This window comes from Eleutherodactylus coqui, chromosome 8 (genome assembly GCF_035609145.1).
Source record: "Eleutherodactylus coqui strain aEleCoq1 chromosome 8, aEleCoq1.hap1, whole genome shotgun sequence".
NCBI classification, from domain to species: Eukaryota; Metazoa; Chordata; class Amphibia; order Anura; family Eleutherodactylidae; genus Eleutherodactylus; species Eleutherodactylus coqui.
Genome location: NC_089844.1, coordinates 205396617 through 205424481, shown reverse-complemented (window position 1 = coordinate 205424481; position 27865 = coordinate 205396617). Strand labels below are relative to the sequence as shown.

The 27865-nt window shown below is 49.3% G+C and overlaps 1 protein-coding gene across 1 annotated transcript in view; it reads left to right on the top strand.

Annotated features, from left to right (window-relative positions):
• CARD11 (caspase recruitment domain family member 11) overlaps window positions 1-17402 on the top strand; it is a 309307-nt gene extending 291905 nt beyond the window's left edge. Inside the window, exons 19-24 of the mRNA XM_066577246.1 lie at window positions 1069-1161; window positions 5135-5252; window positions 8006-8185; window positions 12501-12625; window positions 13558-13673; window positions 16465-17402. Of these exons, the coding sequence (XP_066433343.1) occupies window positions 1069-1161; window positions 5135-5252; window positions 8006-8185; window positions 12501-12625; window positions 13558-13673; window positions 16465-16669 (837 nt within the window). The 3' untranslated portion in view covers window positions 16670-17402. The remainder of the gene's footprint in view (window positions 1-1068; window positions 1162-5134; window positions 5253-8005; window positions 8186-12500; window positions 12626-13557; window positions 13674-16464) is intronic.
• Window positions 17403-27865: the final 10463 nt, after the last annotated feature.

The window sequence follows — 27865 nt, the reverse complement described above, 5'->3', positions numbered from 1 at the left end:
CTTCGCGTATTGGGTGGAGAAGAGAGCAGCGATACGGCCCATCAGAAGTAGTTTGGACCTGGAGAATGTGACGGCCCATACGCATGGAGTACGGAGTTTTTCATTGGTACAGGCTGCTCAAGGTGGTGTCAAGAATCAGCAACTGGACCCATCGGAAAGTGGTGTTGCTAATACATGCGAGAGGCAACAACCTTGGGAGAGCAAAACTTGGTGAGCTGTTAGTGCTCATGAAACAGGACATGCTGCGGTTCAAGTCGAGGGTCAAGGACAAGATCTTGGTGTGGTCGGTCGGGCATTGTGGGGAATGCAAAGAGTTATAAAGCCGTGCAGTCACTTGGCTAGAGTTGGGATTGGGATGTGCTTAGGGAAGACAGGGTACATTTAAATGATATAGGTTTAGATAGATGATCGGGTTCCAGGATTATCTGGAGGCAGCATTGGTACTGGCAGGTGGGGTGGGGTGCAGCGTAGGGAGTACTCTGCATCCTTGGTGGCCAATGTTTGCTTTCCATGCCAGCATTTGGATTGGGGGAAGGTGGTTTGCAAGCCCGAGTTTAACGAGGCTTTCCAGTGCCTTTCAGGATCCATGAAATCGAGGGTTTTAGTCGGTCAAGCGTGGGACGCGTTAGAGTTAAAAACTTTAATACATTTGGATAAAGTTCATTAAAGGTAAAATAAAGCTGTGGCCTGCCCCACCTAAAAAGCCAAATTGGTGTGGAGTGTTTTTTTGTTTTAGGGTTAGGGGGGAGCATGTGAGAGTAAGGCAGTAATCCCCTCCAGTCTGGGAATATGCATATGGGAGCCTTAGAAGCAAGTAGCTCTTGTTTAGAAGAAAGTCTACTCTACATGTTAATAGGTATGTAAGAGGCTACCCTAACATAACACTCCTGGGACCTGAAGCAAGATAGGTAACACCCCCCAATCCGTCATGTGTCATTCATAGCACCGGAGCTCATGTGCCGCTGCAGTGAACCTCTGCACCCTTATAGCTGCACCCTGCTGATACATTAACCCCTGTGTTACTGCTTTTTGTAAGAAAATGTATGTTTAATTCCCTATTGATTGCAGAATACCCTTCAACCCGAAGACTATGCACAGAGCGATTCTAAGACCAGCCCTCGGCTTTCAAGAGCTAGCTTCCTTTTTGGACAAATCTTCCAGGTAGTTTCTTTGTGTTTTATCATTATTCTATATTGTGCTTGTTTTAAATGCACTTTGTACACCTGATACAAAAAGGATTGGGATTCTAAAGTATATTAAAGTATTACGCAGGGTAAGGCAAAAGTCTGGACACACCCGTTTAACTGGTGTAATACGGAGAAAATTGACTTCCAATGTGTGACGGTGTTAATTGGGAGGGAAGCAGTATTTTTTGGTGGAGAAAACATTTTAGACGGCCATTTTGAACTCACAATGTTAAATTCAGCTCAGGTTTTTCAAATGGGAAGGGAGTCAAGTGATATATGAACTTTGGCTAGAATTTATCCAGAAACACACTGGAAGTGTAATTTCTGTCCTACCATTACTTGTTTAGGAGTTAAAGAGACCATGTTTTTGCAGCCTTCTGAGAGCTTCATCAGGGGGCGCCGGTCACTCTGATTGCAGTGATTTGTCTGCTGGGGGGCTCTGTGCTGTAGTTTTGGAGCAAATTACACTTTATTAGTAGTACTCAGACACAGAACTAGTACTGCATATTCATGAGCTGCTGGCTCACCACACCCACCATGTCCTCTGGCCAATTGGCAGCCTTCTCTATGTACTGTAATTGGCAGACAGCTGTCAATCACTGGCTGGAGGGCGGCGGGGTCTGGCCTGATGGTGACAGTCTCTTTAAGTAAGTACAATGTTGGTAAATTGCCTCTAACACTCGGTGTTCTTCATTGACGGACCGCTGACCGGTGAGCAGTACCCCCCGATGTTCCAGGACACCACATCCCTTCTGTGCTCCATGTTACGGTCAGCAGGATGGCACACCGCCGCACTTTGCTCTGGTTGATGAAGATGTAGAGAAGATCTGGTGGAATGGCCACCAAGGTAGTCGGATTTAACACCTTAAGGCTGCTCCACACATGTATTCAGAAATCACCGTGTCCAAAACGGCGGTGTTTTACCACAATTTTGGACCGCATATTATTGCGTTTGATAGCATTTTTTAGTGCACTTCATCATTGTGATGCCTGATGAGGTGCATAAAAAAGCGGTAAAAAGTATGAAAATATAGCAGATAACGGTCGAACGCTGGTCTACGAAGCCCCCGTTGAAATCATTGGGGCTGTTGTATCGCGGTTAGTACGGCTAATTGCAGCAAAAAGCGGGCCATGTGAGAGCAACCTATGACTTTTATCTCTGTGACCATTTAAAGCCCCTTGTGTATTTAGAAAAAATATGCAATATGGGTCAAATCCTGCAGCGCTGTGAAAGAAATCTCACCTGCAGTTCTTCAGTGCGTTCATGGAGACCGGATTAAATGTTTAACCATGTGCATGCGGCAGAACGGTGGACATATTGAACACATCATATAAAACACTTTGTGAAACTTTGCCCACTCTTAATTCCTAAACAGGTAAAGAGAGCACAAATTGACACTTCCAATGTGTTTCTGGGTAAATTTTTGACAAGATTGATATATCACATGACCCCATTTCCATTTGAATTCAATATAGAGTAGTTCAAAATGACCGCTGAAAACGTCTCCCCGACCAAAAAAATGCAGCTTCCCTCCTAATTAATGCGGTCACACATTACAAGTAAATATTCTCATTATTACACCAGTTAAACAGATGTGTCCAGACTTTTGCCTCAGCCTGTGTTCCATTTGGCTTATGTGTAGTGAATAAAACTTTGATAACTGGACAAATTGCTGTGGCAGAAAACTGCAGGGAAGTGGCTGTTCAGGAACTGGTACACATACAGTAATGTATACTCAGCCAAGATATGGTATGTTGTGTCCTCCAGTCCTGAGCAATCCCTTGACTTAATGCCCTGCAGCGGGCAATTTGCACCGTCCTCAGAATTATCCGCAGTCAGATCTCCACCCATCAGCCAATACCCCCTGTCCTTCAGATAAGGGACAACCTGTTCTTGTGATAAAACCCCTATAAAGAATATGTTGCTGGGTGGAGGAGGAGACCCTCAGAGATCTTGAGACGTCCATGCCTGGATGGGTCTTAGCTGACTGGTGGCATGAGGGGGACCTGCACAATATAGTTATGGCTGATTGGTGTAGACATGATCGGCATGTATGAACTCTGCACATTTGTTGTTAGGAAGCTTTTTGCCTTTTAGGCTCTGCATGGGGGAGACTTCCATCCAAAGGGTGCAACCTTCAGACTGCCTAATTGCTGTAGTGCACTGCTAGTGGTAGACTACTAATCCTCTATACTTGCTCTTGTATTGGCCAGAGCTGCTCACATGATCCGCATCGGCAAGTCAGAAAGCAGTGCACAGTCTACATTAGGTGCTTAGAAAATTGCTGCAGCCATCATTGAAGGCCAAAAACAGGCTGAAACTGTTGGATTGAAGGGGCGGCAGAGAACGATTGCAGCTAATATATCCCCTCCCCTTCCTGTTCCAAGACAGAATTTTGTCCAGAAACTGGAGAGATGCTTTAAACTTTGATGCAATATTGCATGAAGTCGCCCATAAGTGTAAAGGCCAGTATGTGATAGAAAGAAGAGAAGGCAGAGAGGCAGCTGTAGAAACCTGATGGTGGAGCTGCCCATTGACTTGTATCAATGGAGGTATCCGATGCAATAGGCAGAGAGCTATGTGTAGCTATGGAGAATCATGTGAAAGTGCGAAGAACAAAGACAAGGGATCTGGTCGGAATCAAAACTCCAAAGCTTGAAGGGCTTAATACTCTTTCTTTATTGGTAACTGCATTGTCCAAGAAGCGGGCCACAGCCTAGGAGACAGCAGGGTAGAGTTTGGGCCTTGTCTCGGTGGCCCTACTGTCTCCCACCCAGAGGGTAACTGGTGACACGTCCAGGCGCAGGTTAATAAACAGGGAACGCGTGACGCCACCATTTCTTCTGTCGTGAGGGATTCCTAGCTGGTGGAGTAAATCCTCTCTGGTGCAGCTTCCGTGCGGGGGTCCTGGTTGGCAGAGTAAATCTACACACACATACGGCCTCCAGAAACGGACGGGCGACTGGTCGTTTTACTTGAACAGAACTTTGCACAATTAACAGCAGTTTCACAGCAGCTTGACAAGTGGTATGACAGGGAGAAGTCACGGGTAGGCAGGAGAAACCACAGTCTCCGTTATCAGTAGGCCCTGGGCCCGGCAACACACTTTCCTCTCTCTCCGTCTCTACCGCTACACACTCACTGGTGAACATAGATAGGCTGCAGACTCCTGTGGGTAGTAGTTCCCGGCAGCCATCAAACTCTCCTTTCATCCTCTTTCATTCTGGGCCACATGGAGCTCAAGGTGCCCGTGTGGTTCTCTTGCAGAATTCTTTAGCACTGACTCTGTCGATTTCTAGACTTTCCTCTTACAAGCCCTAAAACAGAAGACTAAAGAAGACCTCTGCACGCATCTTGCAACCACATATATCAAGCATGGTCAGGTGACCATCCACCCACAACACAAAAGGATACATTCCAGACAGTCAGCTCACATACCAGACACTTAACCCTTTCAGTGCTGCAGGTAGGCAATACACATCAATCATACAACACAGAAGACACTGACAATACATAGACAAATGCATGCATACTGTTATGGAGGGGCCCCGTTGTAAGGGGCTGCTATAATAACCAGCTTTGTTTCGAGGCCTCTTGCCTCTTCTTCAGAGAGCTGGGGTGAAAACGGCGACTCTTGTCTGGGGAGCTTGATGTCACCCATAGAGGAAAAGTGGCAGTAGCCACCGTATTCTTCCCCAGCTCTCTGAAGAAGAGGTGTCAGGCCTTGAAACGTGTTTATGGTTATTAATATTAAAGAGGATTAAATTTTTCAAGCTGTAGAGTTTTCATTTAGACCAAAATGATGATTTTCATAATTTAGTTTTAATTCTGCTTTTTAAAAGTGTGAAAATGGTCCCAGCAGTGAAAGGGTTAAAGGGGCGGGGATTACGAAGTACTCATCTATGATGGAATGTAGGCTACTTAAAAGGAAAATGTTTGTTTTCAGTTTGTCAAAGGATATGAAAATAAATACAAGAGGATGAACAGCAATGAGCGCGTGCGCGTCGTGTCCTCCCAGTCATCCTCCATCGAAAGCGTCAAACTCCTATTAGAAAAGCAAGAAGGTAGGATGATTTACGTATTATTGTGAATTCTATCCGCTTGACTGACTTATTGATGGTGGCAGAACTTCATGTAAACTCTTTGTTAAAAAACAATCAGGTCCCTGCAGAACTCGTCCTGCGGCTCCATCTCAGGCAGATCTGTAATTGTTGAGAGTTGTGGTGATTAGATGAACGGTCACTGGAGGCCCTAAAAGTGGTTGTCCCCCTTGGCCTATAAGAGGCTCTCAGAGGCTCCTTGTGTGTGGTACCTCTTGTTCCGCTTGTAGAGCTTGCTGGTCACTAGACGCCTCTATGATGCAAAAAAGAGACTTCACCCCGTTACTAGAGGGGGCGCATTATTGGGATGTGAGAAGCTGGATGTCATATCAATGAATTGTCCTCAATACCTAGGAGGCGTTGGAACCAGTGGATGTGTGAGGGCACACAAGACGACCGGGTTCAGGACGCCCCCTACAGACCACCAGTAGAGAGGACCATCTGACCAGACTGTTAGGAGGTGTTGGGACCAGTGGATGGGGGCACACAAGCTAACCGGTCTCAGGACACCCCATACAGAAGACCAGTAGAGAGGAGCATCTGACCAGACTGTTAGGAGGTGTTGGGACCAGTGGATGGAGACACACAAGCTGACCAGGCTCAGGACCGCCCCCCCCCCCCCCCCCTACAGACCACCAGTAGAGAGGACCATCTGACCAGACTGTTAGGAGGTGTTGGGACCAGTGGATGGGGGCACACAAGCTGACCAGGCTCAGGACACCCCATACAGACGACCAGTAGAGAGGAGCATCTGACCAGACTGTTATGAGGTGTTGGGACCAGTGGATGGGGGCACACAAGCTGACCGGGCTCAGGACACCCCATACAGAAGACCAGTAGAGAGGAGCATCTGACCAGACTGTTAGGAAGTGTTGGGACCAGTGGATGGGGGCACACAAGCTGACCAGGCTCAGGACACCCCATACAGACGACCAGTAGAGAGGAGCATCTGACCAGACTGTTAGGAGGTGCATCTGACCAGACTGTTAGGAGGTGTTGGGACCAGTGGATGGAGGCACACAAGCTGACCGGGCTCAGGACACCCCATACACACCACCAGTAGAGAGGAGCATCTGACCAGACTGTTAGGAGGTGTTGGGACCAGTGGATGGGGGCACACAAGCTGACCAGGCTCAGGACACCCCATACAGACGACCAGTAGAGAGGAGCATCTGACCAGACTGTTAGGAGGTGTTGGGACCAGTGGATGGGGGCACACAAGATGACCGGGCTCAAGACACCCCATACAGAAGACCAGTAGAGAGGAGCATCTGACCAGACTGTTAGGAGGTGTTGGGACCAGTGGATGGGGGCACACAAGGTGACCGGTCTCAGAACCCCCCTACAGACCACCAGTAGAGAGGAGCATCTGACCAGACTGTTAGGAGGTGTTGGGACCAGTTGATGGGGGCACACAAGGTGACCGGGCTCAGGACGCCCTCTACAGAGCACCAGTAGAGAGGAGCATCTGACCAGACTGTTAGGAGGTGTTGGGACCAGTGGATGGGGGCACACAAGATGACCGGGCTCAGGACACCCCATACAGAAGACCAGTAGAGAGGAGCATCTGACCAGACTGTTAGGAGGTGTTGGGACCAGTGGATTGCGGCACACAAGGTGACCGGTCTCAGGACGCCCCTACAGACCACCAGTAGAGAGGAGCATCTGACCAGACTGTTAGGAGGTGTTGGGACCAGTGGATGGGGGCACACAAGGTGACCGGGCTCAGGACGCCCCCTACAGACCACCAGTAGAGAGGAGCATCTGACCAGACTGTTAGGAGGTGTTGGGACCAGTGGATGGGGGCACACAAGGTGACCGGGCTCAGGACACCCCCTGCAGCTCTGTTTTATTGTTCACCATCCAGAGACAGGTGGCGTTATCATTACACCCCTGTGTTTGTCTGAACCATTTCCAGGCGCTTGGCTGAAGGACATTTGTTCATGGTGGCTTCCAGTAGCTATTTTCCAGCAGGATAATGCTCGGCCGCACACACAAGGCGGTCACCGGAGCCCCCACAACATTGTCACATTTCCCTGGCCGCCCGGTCACCAGATTTAACACGATGCGACTGTCTGGGATGATAACTTTGACAGCCTACAGGTTTCCATGATCTAGAGGTTCAGTTACAGCAAATGCTGCAGGATACCATACAGAACCTGTGTGCCTCCATACCTGCCGGTATCACATCTTGTATCCAAGCTAGTGGCGGTACATCAGGGCACTAGAGCCTCTGTGCCTGCCTGTATCACAGCTTGTATCCAAGCTAGACATGTAATTTCTTGATGTGTAAATCAGCAGAATCACACTTTCCTGCCTTTGCTCACTGCACACGTACGAATCTCTGCCAAAAACCGCAACAGAAAGCTGCAGATTTTGACATAGATTTAGAGACAAATTTCATGCAGAAAACTGGGCTGTGCCGTCCGCCGTGTGAACACACCCTGCAGCCTCGTGAAATAGACATACCCTACATGTAGAAGTGCTGCCGCGGATCAGAAAGTGACAAGTCATTGGGTCTTGTCTTCTCTGCGCGGATTTCAGATCTACAGCAGAATCATCTGCATTGGGGAGACAGTGGTACCCAACCAAATAAATGGGGGGCAGATTCTGCTCCAAAATCTGCTGGCCCTAATTTGAAGCCCCAAGGCCCCAATGCAAAGTCTGTAAACCCCTGTGATCCGTTCGTCTCTAATCATTGTGTGATTCTCCATTAGACTTGGAACAAGATAATGATCTGAAAAAGAGCCTGAACCTGGTACCCTACAGTCTGGTTCGTCCAATCCACGTTGTGAAGAGGCGGCCTGTTCTCTTTGCTCCCAGCACCCTAGCCAAAGCCATCATTCAAAAACTGCTCAACTCTTCTGGTGCTTTAGAGTTCAATATCTGTAAACCAGGTAAGTGTCTGCGAGGCGTAGCGTGTACTACAGATGCAGAAGAGGCGAATACACTGGTGGAAGTAGAAAGGGAACACGTGATAGGAAAACCGAAGGACTCAGACAGCATTTAAGTGTAAGAAGTGTGCCCACAATGGGTGTTGGTGACAAGTGTGCCTACCATGAGCTCCAGTATGGGTGTCAGTGACGAGCGTGCCCAGAATGGGTGTTGGTGAGAAGTGTGCCCAGCATGAGCCCTAGTATGGGTGCCAGTGGCAAGTGTGCCCACCATGAGCCCCGGTATGGGTGTCAGTGACAAGTGTGCCCACAATGGGTGTTGGTGACAAGTGTGCCTACCATGAGCCCCAGTATGGGTGTCAGTGACGAGCGTGCCCAGAATGGGTGTTGGTGAGAAGTATGCCCACCATGAGCCCTGGTATGGGTGCCAGTGACAAGTGTGCCTTCCATGAGCCCTGGTATGGGTGTCAGTGACAAGTGTGCCCAGTATGGGTGTCAGTGACGAGCGTGCCCAGGATGGGTGTTGGTGAGAAGTGTGCCCACCATGAGCCCTGGTATGGGTGCCAGTGACAAGTGTGCCCACCATGAGCCCCGGTATGGGTGTCAGTGACAAGTGTGCCCAGAATCGGTGCTGGTGACAAGTGTGCCCACCATGAGCCCCAGTATGGGTTTCAGTGACAAGTGTGCCCAGAATGGGTGTTGGTGACGAGTGTGCCCACCATGAGACCCAGTATGGGTGTTAGTGACGAGCGTGCCCAGAATGCGTGTTGGTGAGAAGTGTGCCCACCATGAGCCCTGGTATGGGTGCCAGTGGCAAGTGTGCCCACCATGATCCCCTGTATGGGTGTCAGTGAGACGTGTGCCCACAATGACCACCCACCTAACTAACCCTATAAAACCACATTTAATGTTCTGTTGGTCCCAGCTTTATCAAACATTGTATGGTGATGATATAATGTGGAAAACAAACCCTTGTAATCAACAAGGACATCGTTCCACTGGATATACTGGCGAAGCATCATCCATGACAGCATATTAGAGCTGGTAGAAATATGTCAATGTACAACTAGAATGAAGATCCCACCACTAGCCACAAATACACAACACATCCAATCACCAGCTTCACAGGGTCCGGCCGGAGTCCAAAGCAGAATGGAGACTCGAATATTGGATAGCAGTAAATAAATGGTCTGCTGGAAGGAGCCGCCGCGAGTTACAAACCGAGAAACAGCCTGACTGTCGAATTCAGACCCCGAGAGGAAAAACAAAAGAAAGAAAGACTATGTGTGTCCCTGTGCCTGCCTGGCCATGTCATGCTGCCCCTATGCTTTCACGCTTGGATCCTTGGAACAATAAGTGTTTGGATATTTTATTGGGGTCTCTTCCTACTCGTTCAGTCATTTGTTGATCTACTTATGATGTCCCAGAGATGTTCAAATGGTAATAAATCTGAAGGCTGTGGGCCAATGTGCCAGGGCTCAAGCCCACGACCTCTTGTACTCCAGTCAGTAGATCTCCCCCCAGTGAGCTATCCAGCTTTCTGAACAAGTTCGCCTCTGTCTTTGATTGCACTTCCTATATAAGTCTGGCCCTGCCACTCCCTCAGTGCGAGTTTATTCTGCTCCAGAGCATTTGATCCAGCTTCTATTTGCCTGCTAGTGCTATAAGACTTCTCAATACTGACTCCGGGCTTTTCCTCCTGACTACATTACCCGCCTCAACTAGTAAACTGCAACCAAGACTACCCGTTACTGACTCCTGGCTTTCATCTGACTACTCTCTAGTGCCCTGCATGGCTACTACTCCCACGGGTCCTCTTCAATGCCAGTAAGGTGTTACACAATCAATGGTTATGGCACCTTACATGCGTGTCTTGTGGTGGCTACAGTATGTGGGCGGGCATTACCCTGTTGTGAGATATATCTATACATAGTTATTAGAGCGCCCCCTTGTTACAGCCCTGGGTATAATAGATGATGGGAGAGATCTCTGTACTGACCCCTGATAGATCTATACATAGTTATTAGAGCGCCCCCTTGTTACAGCCCAGGGTATAAATAGATGATGGAAGAGATCTCTGTACTGACCCCTGATATATTTATACATAGTTATTAGAGCGCCCCCTTGTTACAGTCCTGGGTATAATAGATGATGGAAGAGATCTCTGTACTGACCCCTGATATATTGTACATAGTTATTAGAGCGTCCCCTTGTTACAGTCCTGGTATAATAGATGATGGGAGAGATCTCTGTACTGACCCCTGATATACCTATACATAGTTATTAGAGCGCTCCCTTGTTACAGTCCTGGGTATAATAGATGATGGGAGAGATCTCCGTACTGGCCTCTGATATATTATACATAGTTATTAGAGCGCCCCCTTGTTACAGTCCTGGGTATAATAGATGATGGGAGAGATCTCTGTACTGACCCCTGATATATCTATACATAGTTATTAGAGCGCCCCCTTATCCCAGTCCTGGGTATAAATAGATGATGGAAGAGATCTCTGTACTGACTCCTGATATATCTATACATACTTATTAGAGCGCCCCCCGGTTACAGTCCTGGGTATAATAGATGATGGTAGAGATCTCTGTACTGACCCCTGATATATCTATACATAGTTATTAGAGCGCCCCCCGGTTACAGTCCTGGGTATAATAGGTGATGGTAGAGATCTCTGTACTGACCCCTGATATATTATACATAGTTATTAGAGCGCCCCCCGGTAACAGTGCTGGGTATAAAAGATGATGGGAGAGATCTCTGTACTGACGCCTGATATAATATACATAGTTATTAGAGTGCCCCCTTATCCCAGTCCTGGGTATAATAGATGATGAGAGAGATCTCTGTACTGACTCCTGATATATCTATACATACTTATTAGAGCGCCCCCTTGTTACAGTCCTGGGTATAATAGATGATGAGAGAGATCTCTGTACTGACCCCTGATATATCTATACATAGTTATTAGAGCGCCCCCTTGTCACAGTCCTGGGTATAATATATGATGGGAGAGATCTCTGTACTGACCCCTGATATATCTATACATAGTTATTAGAGCGCCCCCCGGTTACAGTGCTGGGTATAAAAGATGATGGGAGAGATCTCTGTACTGACCCCTGATATATTATACATAGTTATTAGAGCGCCCCCTTGTTACAGTCCTGGGTATAATAGATGATGGGAGAGATCTCTGTACTGACCCCTGATATATCTGTACATAGTTATTAGAGCGCCCCCTTGTTACAGTCCAGGGTATAATATATGATGGAAGAGATCTCTGTACTGACCCCTGATATATTGTACATAGTTATTAGAGTGCCCCCTTGTTACAGTCCTGGGTGTAATATATGATGGAAGAGATCTCTGTACTGACCCCTGATATATTATACATAGTTATTAGAGCGCCCCCTTGTTACAGTCCTGGGTATAATAGATGATGGCAGAGATCTCTGTAATGACCTCTGGAGAAAAAAGAAAAAAAAAAGAGCTCCCACCACAATATAATATCCTCTCAGTGACCCTTCACAATATTGATGCCCTCTACACAGTAATCATGCCCCCTGATTATCCCCAAATAGTTACCTTTTGACTGCCCCCACCACAGTATGATGCCCCCTCAGTGACGCTCCTTCAGTGTACCCCCACAAACTAACGGCCCCCTTGTAGCTTTGTGTAATGCTGTGACGGTTCTGTAGATCTTTGCAACTACAATCAGACAGACAATCATGGAGTGAACAGCAGAACAGACGGACGAGGCTTGATGGCGATGTAGCAGAGCTGGGCAAGTAATTGGATGATGTAGCAGAGCTGGGCAAGTAATTGGGTGATGTAGCAGAGCTGGGCAAGTAATTGGATGATGTAGCAGAGCTGTTTTCCCGTAAGGTGACTTTCTAATGTTAAAAACGCATCACACAAAAATTGCAGAGCACAAACTTGTGATGTGTGCCGGAGCCCCAACAGGCCAGACAAGACGGACCTAGTATAGCCGTTTACAGGACGGACCTCAGGAAGGCGTGACTGAAGTCCCAAGATACAGTTCATTACCACTGTGCTAACGGGACCAAAAACCGTTAACTACTGCAGTGCCACAGTGGACAATTAGCACACTATTAGCACATACTAGTAGCATCACATGATGTCCCGTCTGAGACACCAGAGGTGCCCAAGAAAGTCCCACTAATACCCGCAGATGGATGGCACCAAACATATGAGCAGATTGGCACAGCAGGTGACGCCCCGCTGCCATGGATCAGATCACTCATCATACACCTAGCTGACCTACCTATACTTGTGTTTTATCCCTAGACAGCGGCATAAAGGAAGTTTTCCAGAAGAAGCAGGAAACAGAAGCCATTGTCTATTCAAGAGAGAAGAACGTGAACTCGTATGAGTGGATTACTCCGGCTAACATCGAGGCTGTTGTCTCTAAGGTATGCTCAAGTACAATGGTCAACGCAACTACTAACCGGCGGCGTGTGCAGATGCCCCACAAGATGCCGCGGTCACTTACCGGGATTATCCCCCCCCTGACCGACGTCTTTAGCACTTCGGCTGCAGACAGACGTTCCTGAGGAGTCTCACCCCGCCCCTCATGGACAACAGCATCCAAGAAGTAAGCAATTCTCACTCCGTGCCCGCTGCTTACAAGGGTTTGCAGTCACCCATAATTGCTCATGTGACTGTCAGCCCGTATAGAAGAGGGTTCTAAGGGACACCCCTCCATACTGTTACTTCAATGTGCCTAAGAGCAGGCAACCTTCTCAATGTACACTTTAGGCACTGATACTACACCAATCCAACATGCTGCCCGAAGGACGCTTGGCATCAAATAGCAATATCTTCCTTAGGGCTCATGTCCATGGGTGGGTTTGAATTCTGGGATCCTCGTGGGGTATCTGCGCAGATGATCGGGAGTTCAAGCCACCCATAGGCAATTCATGGGCGCCCGCAGCTTCATTAAAGCATGCGGGTTTGTTTTCAAGACCATGCAGCGTTTTGCCACGGAACCCACAGGCATGGCTTCCATTGAAGTCAACGGAAGCCGTCCGATCTGCGGCACACTCAGAACTGTCACTCCGGGTGTGCTGCGGGGCCCGCGGAAATGCAAGAGATTTTTAAAAAAAATCTCCACCGCACATCTACAGGGGGCGTGCCGGCCGGCAGGCCCACCCACATGCACGGAGGAGGCGCCGGACGACCTGCACGCGTCCGGAATGTCCTCATGCCACGGGCAGGGTGGGCTCCTGCCCACAGAACCCGCCCGCCCGTGGACATGAGGCCTTATTACGACACTGATCTATATTTCACGCCGTGGGTATTTCTATACGTGCACCTTGATGACCATCATTCTGCTCTTTCCTAGAACGCGCACTGTTTGCTTGATGCCGGTCTGCAGTGCACAAAGGACTTAATCAAAGCAAAAATGTTCCCCATCATCCTTCTAATCAAAATGCCTGAGAGGAACATGAAGAAGTTCAGGTACTGTTATTTTTAATGACTCCCCTAGACATTTTAACAATAAAGTTTTTATGTTGCACCTTTGTTCCAGATATGCCGGATGTACGAAGGCTGGGGGGGTTCTGCAGATCCACCCTGACTGGTCTCCCCTCCCCCAGCATGATGCTCCACCACCAGGCTTCACTGCAGGGATGGTATTGGGCAGGTGATGAGCGGCGCCTGGTTTCCATCCCCCCTGACCGGTCTCCCCTCCCCCAGCATGATCCTCCACCACCAGGCATCACTGTAGGGATAGTATTGGGCAGGTGATGAGCAGCTCCTGGTTTCCATCCACCCTGACCGGTCTCCCCTCCCCCAGCATGATCCTCCACCACCAGGCATCACTGTAGGGATAGTATTGGGTAGGTGATGAGCGGCTCCTGGTTTCCATCCACCCTGACCGGTCTCCTCTTCCCCAGCATGATGCTCCACCACCAGGCTTCACTGTAGGGATGGTATTGGGCAGGTGATGAGCGGCGCCTGGTTTCCATCCCCCCTGACCGGTCTCCCCTCCCAGCATGATCCTCCACCACCAGGCTTCACTGTAGGGATAGTATTGGGCAGGTGATGAGCAGCTCCTGGTTTCCATCCACCCTGATCGGTCTCCTCTTCCCCAGCATGATGCTCCACCACCAGGCTTCACTGTAGGGATGGTATTGGGCAGGTGATGAGCGGCGCCTGGTTTCCATCCCCCCTGACCGGTCTCCCCTCCCAGCATGATCCTCCACCACCAGGCTTCACTGTAGGGATAGTATTGGGCAGGTGATGAGCGGCTCCTGGTTTCCATCCACCCTGACCGGTCTCCTCTTCCCCAGCATGATGCTCCACCACCAGGCTTCACTGTAGGGATGGTATTGGGCAGGTGATGAGCGGCGCCTGGTTTCCATCCCCCCTGACCGGTCTCCCCTCCCAGCATGATCCTCCACCACCAGGCTTCACTGTAGGGATAGTATTGGACAGGTGATGAGCGGCTCCTGGTTTCCATCCACCCTGACCGGTCTCCTCTTCCCCAGCATGATGCTCCACCACCAGGCTTCACTGTAGGGATAGTATTGGGCAGGTGATGAGCAACATGTGGTTTTCTACAGACACAATGCTTAGAATTGAGGCCAAAACATTCCAGCGTGGTGTCGTCAGAGCAGAGAATCTTCTTTCTCGCAGTCTGAGGGTCCTTTTAGTAACTCTAGGCAGCTTTCACGTGTCTTTTACTGAGGAAGCTTTTTTTCTCACTACTCTGCCATAAAGTCCAGAGTGGTCTCCTTTCTTACAAGACTTTTCTCCCCCTTAGTTGGGTGGGTCGGTAGCTCTGGGAAGAGTCCTGGTTGTTCTTCCATGTATATATTATGGGGGGCCGCTGGGCTCTCGGTCACTTCTCTTACCAAGACCCTTCTCCTCAGTTTGGGGGTCGGCGGCTCTAGGAAGAGTCCTGGTTGTTCTTCCATGTAAGTATTATGAGGGGCGCTGGGCTCTTGGTCACCTCACTCACAGAGACCTTTCTTCCCCTTACTTTGGGGGGGGGGGGGGGGGGGTCAGCGGCTCTAGGAAGAGTCCTGGTTGTTCTTCTATTTAAGCATTATGGGAGCCACTGGGCTGTTGGTCTCCTCTCTTACAAGACCCTTCTCCTCCTTAATTTGGGGGGTCGGCGGCTCTAGGAAGAGTCCTGGTTGTTCTTCCATTAAGTATTATGGGGGCCGCTGGGTTCTTGGTCACCTCTCTTACCAAGACCCTTCTCCTCCTTAGTTTGGGGTCAGCGTCTCTAGGAAGAGTCCTGGTTGTTCTTCCATGTAAGTATTATGGGGGTCGCTGGGTTCTTGGTCTCCTCTCTTACAAGACCCTTTTACCCCTTAGTTTGGTGGGTCAGCGGCTCTAGGAAGAGTCCTGGTTCTTCCATGTAAGTATTATGGGGACCGTTGGTTCTTGGTCACCTCTCTTAGAAGACCCTTCTTCTCCTTAGTTTGGTGGGTCAGCGGCTCTAGGAAGAGTCCTGGTTGTTCTTCCATGTAAGTATTATGGGGACCGTTGGTTCTTGGTCTCCTCTCTTACAAGAGCCTTCTCCTCCTTAGTTTGGGGTCAGCGGCTCTAGGAAGAGTCCTGGTTGTTTTTCCATGTAAGTACTATGGAGGTGGCTGAGCTCTTGGCAACTTCTCCATATTTGAGCCTCCACACAATTCAGTCTCCAAGCTATACAGACAGTTCTGACCTCCCCATTGTCTGGTTTTGGTTCTGATATGCATTGTGAGACCCCAGAACTAAATGTGACATGTTATACCAAAGGGTATGAATAATTAGATCACTGCAAAACAGTAGTATTTAATTTCTAAAAAAATGTACAAAAATTTCTCCCGTCCGGTTGTCACTTTGTCATTTTGGGGTATTGAGTACAGAATGATGGGGAACACAAGGCCACAACATATTAAAAAAAAAAAAAAAAGGGTCTGAAGAGTTTCCGGAACCCCTGGATATGTTACCCAGAAAACCAGGTTCAGCTTTAATGTTTTGGTCGGTGTTAGGCTGGCTGCCCCCGGCCGAGTTGTCGGCGATAAATCGCCTGCGGACCTCGCATGACACGCTTTCCATAAGCTTACTACAGATAACTCAATTAGATAGGCTCACCGTGGAGACCTGTTAGTCCCTCCCCCCTGCGCTAGTGATATTCCGCCTCGGCTGTGGACCGGCAGCCTTACTGTTGCTCATGTAGAGCTTTATTCCAACTGAAGAACATTCCATTTGTGTATCAGCGGTAAATACTGAACATTATGTTCCTCTACTGCAGAAGGCTGCTGTCAAAGCAGGAGAATGAAGAGGAGTTCCTACGCACGTGTCGCCAGAAGGAGAAGGAGTTAGAGGCCCTTCCTTGTCTCTACGCTACCATCGAGGCCGATACATGGAACACCCCTGATGATCTTATTCGTGTGATCAAGGAAAGAATTGTTGAAGAGCAGAGGAAGACAATTTGGGTAGAAGAGGAACTTGTTTAAAAGGGTAATTCCCTTAATATGAAGACAATTAGCAATTCGACAATGGTGTGAATCCATGAGGTGACCTCTGATGGGACGGCTTTCAGTAGTCCCATCCTGAGGTTTATTCTACTATATGGGACACTTATTCCCAAGAGGTGGCGATCACTAATGTAACTCCTGCTGTGTCACTGAATAGGAAGTGGTGATGATTGTTGAGTCCTAACAGCAGCACCCCCATTGGGTACACAGCGGTGGTATTTACCCCAATGTTGTGCTGCTGTAGGACATATGGGGAATGGACACCTACAGACCCGCCTGCCCCCTTTCTTTTCTTGCCTGGCCGTTCTGTGCTTCTATCAGCTGTCATTTTTATGTTCCCCTGGATGTAGCTGCATATAAGGCTTTGTACATGTTAGGCTCTATGTTGGGGTATCAATGAATGACTGTTTAATTTATAAGATGTACAGGACTATGCTAGGCCATGCATGGGGTACGCCCTAACAGACATCACTGCATAGCCGTTGGGGGCCCTTTAGGGGCTGAGGATTCCCTTTGTCTACATAATGACGGGAAAGGGTTAAATGGGTCCACAAAGTCCAACATGGTTGCTGCTTTTGTATATTTTGCACATTTGCATGTCCTTATGGCCACAGAATGTATATGGTTAATAAATATATGCCATATAAGATATACATTACTATACAGTCAGGAAATATTTTGCATCATTCCATCTCTTCAGAACAGATGAAAACAATATAAGATTGGGCTTGAAAATGGATCTTTTGACTCTGGAGGATCACACCTGTCAATAAGGCGGAGCATAGAGGGGGGGGGGGGGTATTCTCATCTTGTGCCATAGTGAAGAGCTAGATTTCATTGTTCTTTTAAAGGGAGCGTTCATTGTAAACTGTTGATGGCCTATCTTTATGATAGGTCATCAATAGTAGATCAGTAGTTTCGGTCGCCCAGGATCCCTGCTGATCGGCTGTTCTCCAAATTCTACAAGCTCCTGTGCAGTTCTTACTGCAGTGGCCAGGCTTGGTATTGCAGGCCAAGTTTCTATTGTAATGAATGGGAACCTGGCTTGCAATACCTAGCTTGGCCACTAGAGTAAGAACAAAGCTATATGCTTCCTGCAGAAATCAGCTCAGCACAGGAGCTTGTAGAATTTTCTATCTGTAGGTAATATTAGTCTGTTTGGTGCACAGCCTTACCTGAGCACCCATGGGTGACTGGAGCGATTATCTCCTAGAAGTATTGCACCAGACAGAACTTTGTATAGCTGCGGTGTAGTGGAAGGCGTACAGAACTCGGTGGCGCCATACAGCCTCCACACTTGTGCATGAAGCCTAACAGTGGGAAATGCTACAAATATTGAACGACATGGCACTTACACTAGTGATTCTAAGGTCCTTTTTCCATGTGTAGATAGGGGGCCGAGTCTGCTGATGGAAATTCCTTGAGTGTCGGAAGAGTAGGAGAGGCCTGGGGTGGTTCATAAGCCCAGGTCCCTCAGAGTAACCAGCCTACGTAGGTCAGGAGAGGTGCTAGTAGGCCTTCGTGATCCAGGTCAGGCCAGACTGTAGCAGAACGGGGCCTGGGCAATGAGAGGACCTGGAGCTGGTGAGCATATGGGACAGACTACGGAGAGGCTACGGTTGCTTCAAAATAGGAAAAACAAGCCATTGCTGCTTGTAATAAATGTCTATAGCTCTACCCATTTTACGGGGGGGGGGGGGGGGGGGGGGGGCTTGTAGACCTGTTCAGTACAGAAGGAAATATCCTGTATTGATGGGACTAGTCACAAGCATCCATGAACGGTACTGGGCCAATGGCAGTTACCGGCACCAATGTCTCTCTCTAAGGGGTCCCACCCACTGGCGATATTTTCTTTCTTGCGCTGCGAGAGCACAAGAAAAATCTCGCATCGCAGCGCAAGAAAGAGGCCGGTATAGAACCGGCATATCGCAAATGGTTTCAGTGGGGCCAGCGGCGGCAGCACTAGCCCCATTGAAAGCATAGGGAGAATGGCGCGGACTTCTGCCACAGCTCTGAGAACTGTGGCAGAAGTTCACGGCATTCTATTCTATTGCTTTCAATGGGATCGGCACTGCTGCCGATCCCATTGAAATCAATGGTTTCAGCCAAGCCCCGCGGAATGATTATCGGGAAAGGGCTTGAAATATAAGCCCTTCCCCGATAATCATCAATAAGTGTGAAAAAAAATAAAATAAAATTATACTCGCCTCTCCTGAACTCAGCCGCGTCCTGCTGCTGGCTCCCCGGCACTGCTATTAAGCTCTTTCAGCAGTCAGGGATATATAAATCCCCGCCTCCTGAAAGGGCTGTGCAGATTTCCTGAGGGCTCAGCCAATAGCAGCTACTGCTTAGCTATTGGCTGAGCGCTCAGCCAATCACACATTGCCCTTAGCTATTCATTCATGAGAGGTGAGTATAATTTAAAAATTTTTTTTTTTCACTTTTGGCAGATTATCGGGGAAGGGCTTATATTTCAAGCCCTTCCCCGATAACCATTCCACGGGGCTTGCCAAAGCAGTGCTTTCAATGGGATCGGCAGTTGTGCCGATCCCATTGAAAGCAATGGAATAGAATGCTGGGGACTTCTGCCACAGCTGTGGCAGAGGATTCCTTCATCCCCACGGTCCCCACAGGGATGAAGGAAACTCCTGCCACAGCTGTCACAGCTTCTACAGCTGTGGCAGAAGTCCCCGGCATTCTCCATCTCTTTTCAATGGGGCTAGCGCTGCTGTCGCTGGACCCATTGAGGAGACTGGCGATATCCCGGCATCATGCCCATTTTTTTCTCGCACTGCGATGTGAGACATTAATTTTAGAATTGCATCACAGTGGAGAAAATATCGCCAGTGGGTGGGAGCCCTAAAACCAATGCTCTGCCCAGGATTACTAACGTGGCTGGTCCAGGAGCCCAAATGCCTGTAGGGCTGCAGCCTTCCCATGTTGGCTGCTCCAGGGAGTATCCCCGGCTCCTGAGCGGAGTAGCTGCCCAACACTAAACTTCCTGTTCCCGTCACAACACCCCCCCCCCCCCCCAAAAAAAAAAAAAAAAAAAAAAGCTGCAGAACATTCTGTATTGAACAAATGTCAACATGACTGCAACAGCCCCCCTTCTACACATCTCCAACTGTTCCTCAAGGAGAGCCCGTCACGTTTTATCTCAATGAATTACTTACAGAGCCTTAAAGGGGTTGTCTCGCGAAACCAAGTGGGGTTATACACTTCCGTATGGCCATATTAATGCACTTTGTAATATACGCTGGGCCGGGGGGGGGGGGGGGGGTGGGGTTGCGCCGGTTACCTTCTGCCTGGCGGTGGGTGACTGGTCGGCCGTGTTCACTCCAGGGGTCCGGTCGGCGGCTGCGGGGCGTCGTGTTGTCATGGAGACACAGCTGGCAGTGTCTCGGGAGCGCGCACGTCGGGCTGCAGCGAGCGACGGGAAAAGAGTCGGCGGCCATCCTGGGGAAACTTTTATAAGTTGCTGAAACGCTGGAACGGTAAGTATAAACCAGCTAGAAATGTCATTTACAGGGGGGCTTAGTAATGTGTACTTAATGGGGGGGACTGGGCAAAAAAAAAATTCACTGCTTCCTCGAGACAACCCCTTTAATATTAAAGTTTACATCCTTTTTTGTAAAGAACACACAGTTGTATTTTTGCCTCTTGCAGTGACTTAATGCTGTGGAGTAAAGCGCCTGTCCTGCCAAACCCCTCGCCCGGGGGACGTAGAAAGGTGATTTAGCCTTACTGCCTCGGGGGCATGATTAGGGTGGTGGAAAGGCTGGTTGGGTCCAGTCTAGGGCTTGATCCCTGGGTACGTTCACACATAGCTGATTTAGGCCTTATCTCCATGGCCGTACCGGTAACACGTCTGCCGACAGAGACGGCGGTGTGAACCCCCTTTGTTACAACATGGCCTCAGGGGAGAGCGCTGCACCTCGATGTGTGGAGACTATTCATCTATGGATATTTCTTTGACACTGATGCACACGCCCCAATACCGGAAGGAGGAGGCTCCAATATGGCCCCCCAGGAAAGCTTTAAAAAAATACATTAAAGAGAACACGGACGTTACTTCTCTTCTACGGAACTAGGGCTATGAGAATTAAATACACAATGCCTTCTCTTTAGGAGCACCAGTGTGAACGGGTGGTGAGACGGTCCAGGCTGGGACTAGGGTGGAAGGAATGTTAACACTAAAGCGGGGGTCCAGCTGTTGACGACATTTTAAAAACGGCTCCAAAAGATGTTAAAACAATAAAAGCAGGCTCCTCACCCGTCTTCTCCGGCAGTGATTTGCGGTCTTCTTGATCATTTTTGTGGAATGGTTACCACCGCAGCCAATCAGATGGGTCAGGCGCCGTTCTCCTGGCATCATGGCTCCCAGCAACTGAGCAGAGATGCAGGAGAACTTCATCTGACCGCTCCGGCGCCTGGGCAGTAATACAGGTCAAACCTCTAGTTCCGTTGGTAAGCCGTCCAAAATCAATCAGCTAAGCTTGAAACCAATGAAACTCGAGGCAATTATTTCCATAGAAATCAATGTAAATCCAATTAATTCGTTCTAGACAATTCAAAACGCACCAAACCCCATTTCTGTACAGCAGTGAGCGCTAAACGCTGTACAACACTCCCCTTCATTACAAAAGGGCTGTCCACACAAGCGCGTGCGTCGCCCATTGAAATGAATGCCCTAGCTAGACTACCCGAGAGAAAAAAAAAATCAATATACTCATCTTGCAGGGGGCATCGGTGTCCCAAGGACAACTCTCCAGGCCTCCGTGTAGGCTGCCAGGCATTTGTCAAGCTGGCAGAGCCTCTGCTAGTGATGGGGATTGATTTCCCCATCTCCAGCGAGAGATTGTTCTGATTGGCTGAGTGACAGCCCACTCAGCCAATCACAGCCAGCGCTGGATGCTACAATCACAGCCATTCATCCATGAATGGCTGTGATTGGACAGCGAGGTCATGTGGTCTGGCGGCAAACATTGAGGCGAAATCCTGCAGTGAAGAATCGGCGAAAGAAGGCAACAAAAGTAGAGGTATGACTGTTCGGGAGGACCGCGAGAGCTGGATCACCACAGAACGGGTAAGTACCCCTGCTTTTATTGTTTTAACAGACGTGGGGCCCATTGAAAGACGTGTCAACAGCTGGATGTGCGTGTAAGCCATAAACAAGGTTATCAGTGTTTGCAGAGGAAATTCATCATAAATCACAAGAGGTCATCGGAACGGCCATTGCTCTGACGCCAGCACATTTTTAGACTATGCCACTATGCCCTGAGGGTTTTGAATGCGCCATAGTGATCTGGCCCCTTGCATTTGAGAATTGACAGAAAGTCCAAGCTCAGGGAGCCCTTGCCTTAAGGTAAAGACCTGCAACTTGTGTTAGCTGATTTAAAGGGGTTTTCTGATAGTGATGACCCATCATCAAAATAGAGGCCACTGACCTGATATTGATTGCCTATGACTGCTTTCCACCAAATTCCCATAAATGTGTGGAGGGATTTGCCTTTTTTTAAGGAAAATTCTGCATAGTGATGCGGGGAAGGAACGGCATGTTCAGATACAGCGTTCGAGTTCTTCCCAAACATGGCACACAGGGTGGGGGAACAGAACGGCTGCAGACTTCATTGAACGACCCAAAGCCCAGATCTCAATCCCATTGAGCATATGACATGGTGCTCGGTCATGTTGGTGGAGACATGGAGCTGTACCAGAGTATTATCACAGGGGAGGTGATGCCACATTGTCCGGGAGGTCTCTGTACCCATTGGTGTTGGTGATGGACTTCACTATGACCAATGGCCCTAGTCCTTCGCAGCAGAACCCCCCCTCCCCTCCATAACAGAACCTCCTCCAAATTTCACTGTTGGGGCAATGCAGGCCTGTGGAAACCACGCTCCGGGCAACTCCCACACCCAAGTGCCGTCATCCGATCAGAAGATAGTATACTGTGTTTCAGCTGTCCACAACGCTTGCTTCCACTGACTTGCAGTACGTCGCCCCAAGCCCCATCACAGGCACTGCTGTGCATTCACTGCTGTGATGTGTGCAGCTCATTACAGAGGGCTCTGGTGCTAATGGATATTCCAATGGCCTCCAAGACAGACTGAATGACGGCAGACAATGTGTGTGATGTCTTCACAGCTTGTATAAGGCTTTGTTGTCCATGTTCTGTCAGTTTGCGAGGTGTCCCTGAACGTGGCGGCACCGCACACACCGGATAGTCTCCATCTCCCATTAACATGGCCAACAGTAGAGTATGGAAGGACCAGAAGCGCTGTAACATCCCATACAGATTGGTTGAGTTTGGTGGTGGGATCTAATCAGTTATCAGCTCTACATCTAGTGACATCCCCACCACCAGGCCCCGTTGTCAGCTCTACATCTAGTGACATCCCCACCACCAGACCCCGTTGTCAGCTCTACATCTAGTGACATCCCCACCACCAGACCCCGTTGTCAGCTCTACATCTAGTGACATCCCCACCACCAGACCCCGTTGTCAGCTCTACACCTAGTGACATCCCCACCACCAGACCCCGTTGTCAGCTCTACACCTAGTGACATCCCCACCACCAGACCCCGTTGTCAGCTCTACATCTAGTGACATCCCCACCACCAGGCTCTGTTGTCAGCTCCACACCTGGTGACATCCCCATCACCAGGCCCTGTTGTCAGCTCTACAACTGGTGACATCCCCTCACCAGACCCCGTTGTCAGCTCTACACCTGGTGACATCTCACCACCAGACCACATTGTCAGCTTTACATCTGGTGACATCCCCCACCAGGCCCCATTGTCAGCTCTACAGCTGGTGACATCTCACCACCAAACCCCGTTTTCAGCTGTAAACCTGTAGACATCCCCCCACCAGGCCCCGTTGTCAGCTCTACACCTGTTGACAACCCGACCACCAGACCCCGTTGTCAGCTCTACACCTAGTGACATTCCCCCACCAAACCATGTTGTCAGCTCTAAACCTGGTAATATCCCCCCACCAGGCCCCATTGTCAGCGCTACACCTGGTGACATCTCACCACCAGGCCCCATTGTCAGCGCTACACCTGGTGACATCTCACCACCAGGCCCCATTGTCAGCGCTACACCTGGTGACATCTCACCACCAGGCCCCATTGTCAGCGCTACACCTGGTGACATCTCACCACCAGGCCCCATTGTCAGCGCTACACCTGGTGACATCTCACCACCAGGCCCCATTGTCAGCGCTACACCTGGTGACATCTCACCACCAGGCCCCATTGTCAGCGCTACACCTGGTGACATCTCACCACCAGGCCCCATTGTCAGCGCTACACCTGGTGACATCTCACCACCAGGCCCCATTGTCAGCGCTACACCTGGTGACATCTCACCACCAGGCCCCATTGTCAGCGCTACACCTGGTGACATCTCACCACCAGGCCCCATTGTCAGCGCTACACCTGGTGACATCTCACCACCAGGCCCCGTTGTCAGCGCTACACCTGGTGACATCTCACCACCAGGCCCCGTTGTCAGCGCTACACCTGGTGACATCTCACCACCAGGCCCCGTTGTCAGCGCTACACCTGGTGACATCTCACCACCAGGCCCCGTTGTCAGCGCTACACCTGGTGACATCTCACCACCAGGCCCCGTTGTCAGCGCTACACCTGGTGACATCTCACCACCAGGCCCCGTTGTCAGCGCTACACCTGGTGACATCTCACCACCAGGCCCCGTTGTCAGCGCTACACCTGGTGACATCTCACCACCAGGCCCCATTGTCAGCGCTACACCTGGTGACATCTCACCACCAGGCCCCGTTGTCAGCGCTACACCTGGTGACATCTCACCACCAGGCCCCGTTGTCAGCGCTACACCTGGTGACATCTCACCACCAGGCCCCGTTGTCAGCGCTACACCTGGTGACATCCCCCCACCAGGCCTTGTTGTCAGCTCTACACCTGATGCCATACCCCCACCAGACACCACCGTCAGCTTTACACCTGGTGACATCTCACCACCAGATCATGTTGTTAGTGCTATCGGACCACACCGGTACCGATCTGATGACCTTGTTGCCAGGTGCCAAATTGGTAGATATAGAAGCTTGTGATGAACAATTATCTATCAATAGCATGAAATCACTCCATGTTATGTCAGGACACTTCTCCAGTGAGAATCTCAATGAAATTCTACTTTATTATGAACATTGCCAACTCTTATACAGGAAGAAGAGGGCGTATCCAAATGTTGCTTGGTACAAAGATTAGTGTTACGTAGCTTACTGTTACAAAGGTGAAAATACTTATTGATCAAAGGACTTATTGACATCTACCAAATATTCTCAAAGCTCGTAAGGCCCGTCTCAGACACAGAATTACCTAAGTCAGGATATTGCTGTTGCATTAGACAATAGTTCTGCAATAGTTGTGTGTCTTCTCTGTTAACATAGCTTAGCCTTATTTAATTTGTCTGTTGACTTCTTATCTTAAAGTCCTAGTTCACGGCACTACAAAGCATAGGTTTCAGTCTTCTATTTAAGGGTCAATAGTCCAATAGAAGGTAAGAAACATAAACTTATTGCATTCTGAAACTTAACACTTTATATTCCATGACATTAGCTCTACACCTGGTGACATCCCGACCACTAGGCTGCGTTATCAGCTGTACACCTGCTGACATCTCACCACCAGACCCCATTGTCAGCTCTACACCTGGTGACATCCCCCCACCGGACCCGGTTGCCAACTCTACACCTAGTGACATTGTAGAGAGAATTTGTTTACCAAGAAGAAGACTATCAGATTCCGTGTAGTAGTCTGGACCCAGGAGAAATACAAATTATACCAGCAGTATCAAGTGATTTCTAATTTAATTTTAAGGTGGTCAAAGATTATATACTATAAATGACATCACAGCAAAAGTTTATACCTCCAAGGTGAATAAGGATACATGATAGGCTAAAATTAAAGTGATTAACATAGATACACTTAAGGAGGTGTAACTTATTACATACAATAAGACCGTCATAAATTCAGGAGAAAGGAAGGCCTGGGAAGGTGCCCTACAGTCTAGTCACTTCTCCCTGTGTATGTTATTCTATAAACATACATGAGTGATTTAGTAGACTGTCTTATCTTCTAATCTTTCTTCCTCAGAAGACATGCAGGCCTATAGAAGGGTTTGGTTTAACTCCTTCACTACTCATACCAATATCATGCTCTACAATGCAATATAGAATAATTAACTGATACATTAATCTACAATTTTCTTAACAGACATCCCCACCACCAGGCCCCATTGTCAGCTCTACACATGGTGACAATCCACCATTACAGCCCGTTGTCATTTGTACACCTGGTGACATTCCTCCACCAGGCCCCGTTGTCAATTCTACACCTGGTGACATCCCCACCACCAGACCCCGTTGTCAGCTCTACACCTGGTGACATCCCCACCACCAGACCCCGTTGTCAGCTCTACACCTGGTGCCATCCCCCCACCAGGCCCCGTTGTCAGCTCTACACCTGGTGCCATCCCCCCACCAGGCCCCGTTGTCAGCTCTACACCTGGTGCCATCCCCCCACCAGGCCCCGTTGTCAGCTCTACACCTGGTGCCATCCCCCCACCAGGCCCCGTTGTCAGCTCTACACCTGGTGCCATCCCCCCACCAGGCCCCGTTGTCAGCTCTACACCTGGTGCCATCCCTCCACCAGGCCCCGTTGTCAGCTCTACACCTGGTGCCATCCCTCCACCAGGCCCCGTTGTCAGCTCTACAACTAGTGCCATCCCTCCACCAGGCCCCGTTGCAAGCTCTACACCTGGTGACATCCCCACCACCAGGCCCCATTGTCAGCTCTACACATGGTGACAATCCACCATTACAGCCCGTTGTCATTTGTACACCTGGTGACATTCCTCCACCAGGCTCCGTTGTCAGCTCTACACCTGGTGACATCCCCCCACCACACCCCATTGTCAGCTCTACACCTGGTGACATCCCCCCACCAGACCCCGTTGTCAGCTCTACACCTGGTGACACCCCACCACACCCCATTGTCAGCTCTCCACCTGGTGCCATCCCTCCACCAGGCCCCGTTGTCAGCTGTACACCTGGTGCCATACCTCCACCAGGCCCCGTTGTCAGCTCTACACCTGGTGCCATCCCTCCACCAGGCCCCGTTGCAAGCTCTACACCTGGTGCCATCCCCCCACCGGACCCGGTTGCCAACTCTACACCTGGTGACATCCCCCCACCAGACCCATTGTCAGCTCTACACCTGGTAACATCCCCCCACCAGACCCCGTTGTCAGCTCTACATCTGGTGGTATCTAATGGTTTCGGTACTGGGGTCCACCTGTGTGTTGCTCTCACATACTGTTGACATATCACCGGACACCACAGGAGTGGTGGGGAAGATTTTTTTAATGCAAGCGTCTTACAGAAATGATAAGACTGACACAGGCCCGTAGCTGAGCAGAAGTTGTCTACAAAGTTAGTGCACCTTTCAAATGTTCTATTTTGATATTATATTCAATGCTTGGCTTTTGTTAGACAATGAAAACTAAGTGCACCTCCTGTACCTAAAATAAAGGGCACAGGAGATGGTAAAGCTTGTTCCCCACGGCGTGACCTCTCTCCATACAATGTGGGCAGCAGATGTTTATTACAGCTGACACCCACGGGCAATAGCTGCAATCGGCCACGTGGCCGTTCACGGCTAATAACCCTTTAAATGCCACTGTCAATTCTGACAGCGGCATTTCAATCCCCCGATGAGATTGCAGACAGATGTACGGGTGTCATGGCAGGGCTGCCTTAGCAGACTGCCTATCAAGCCGTCTCCGTAGGGTGGCCTGATATACCAATCTGACAGGCAATCTATGATGTAATGCTATAGCATTACGTCATACTACAGGAGCGATCAAAGCATCAAATGTTGTGGTCCCCCTGGGGACCAAAAGAAAATGGAAAAATAAGATCAATAAAGTTTAATAAAAAAAAAAAAAAAGTAATACAAGTTTAAATCACCCCTTTTGCCATATTTGTAATAAAGAAAATCTAACTCCTAAAAGCAAAAATCCACATTTGGCATCGCCGCATCCGTAAAAGTCTGATCTATCAAAGTAAGAGCTCCCACCCACTTGCATTAGCGATTTGCGATCTTTTAGCGCTGCGATAGAGCG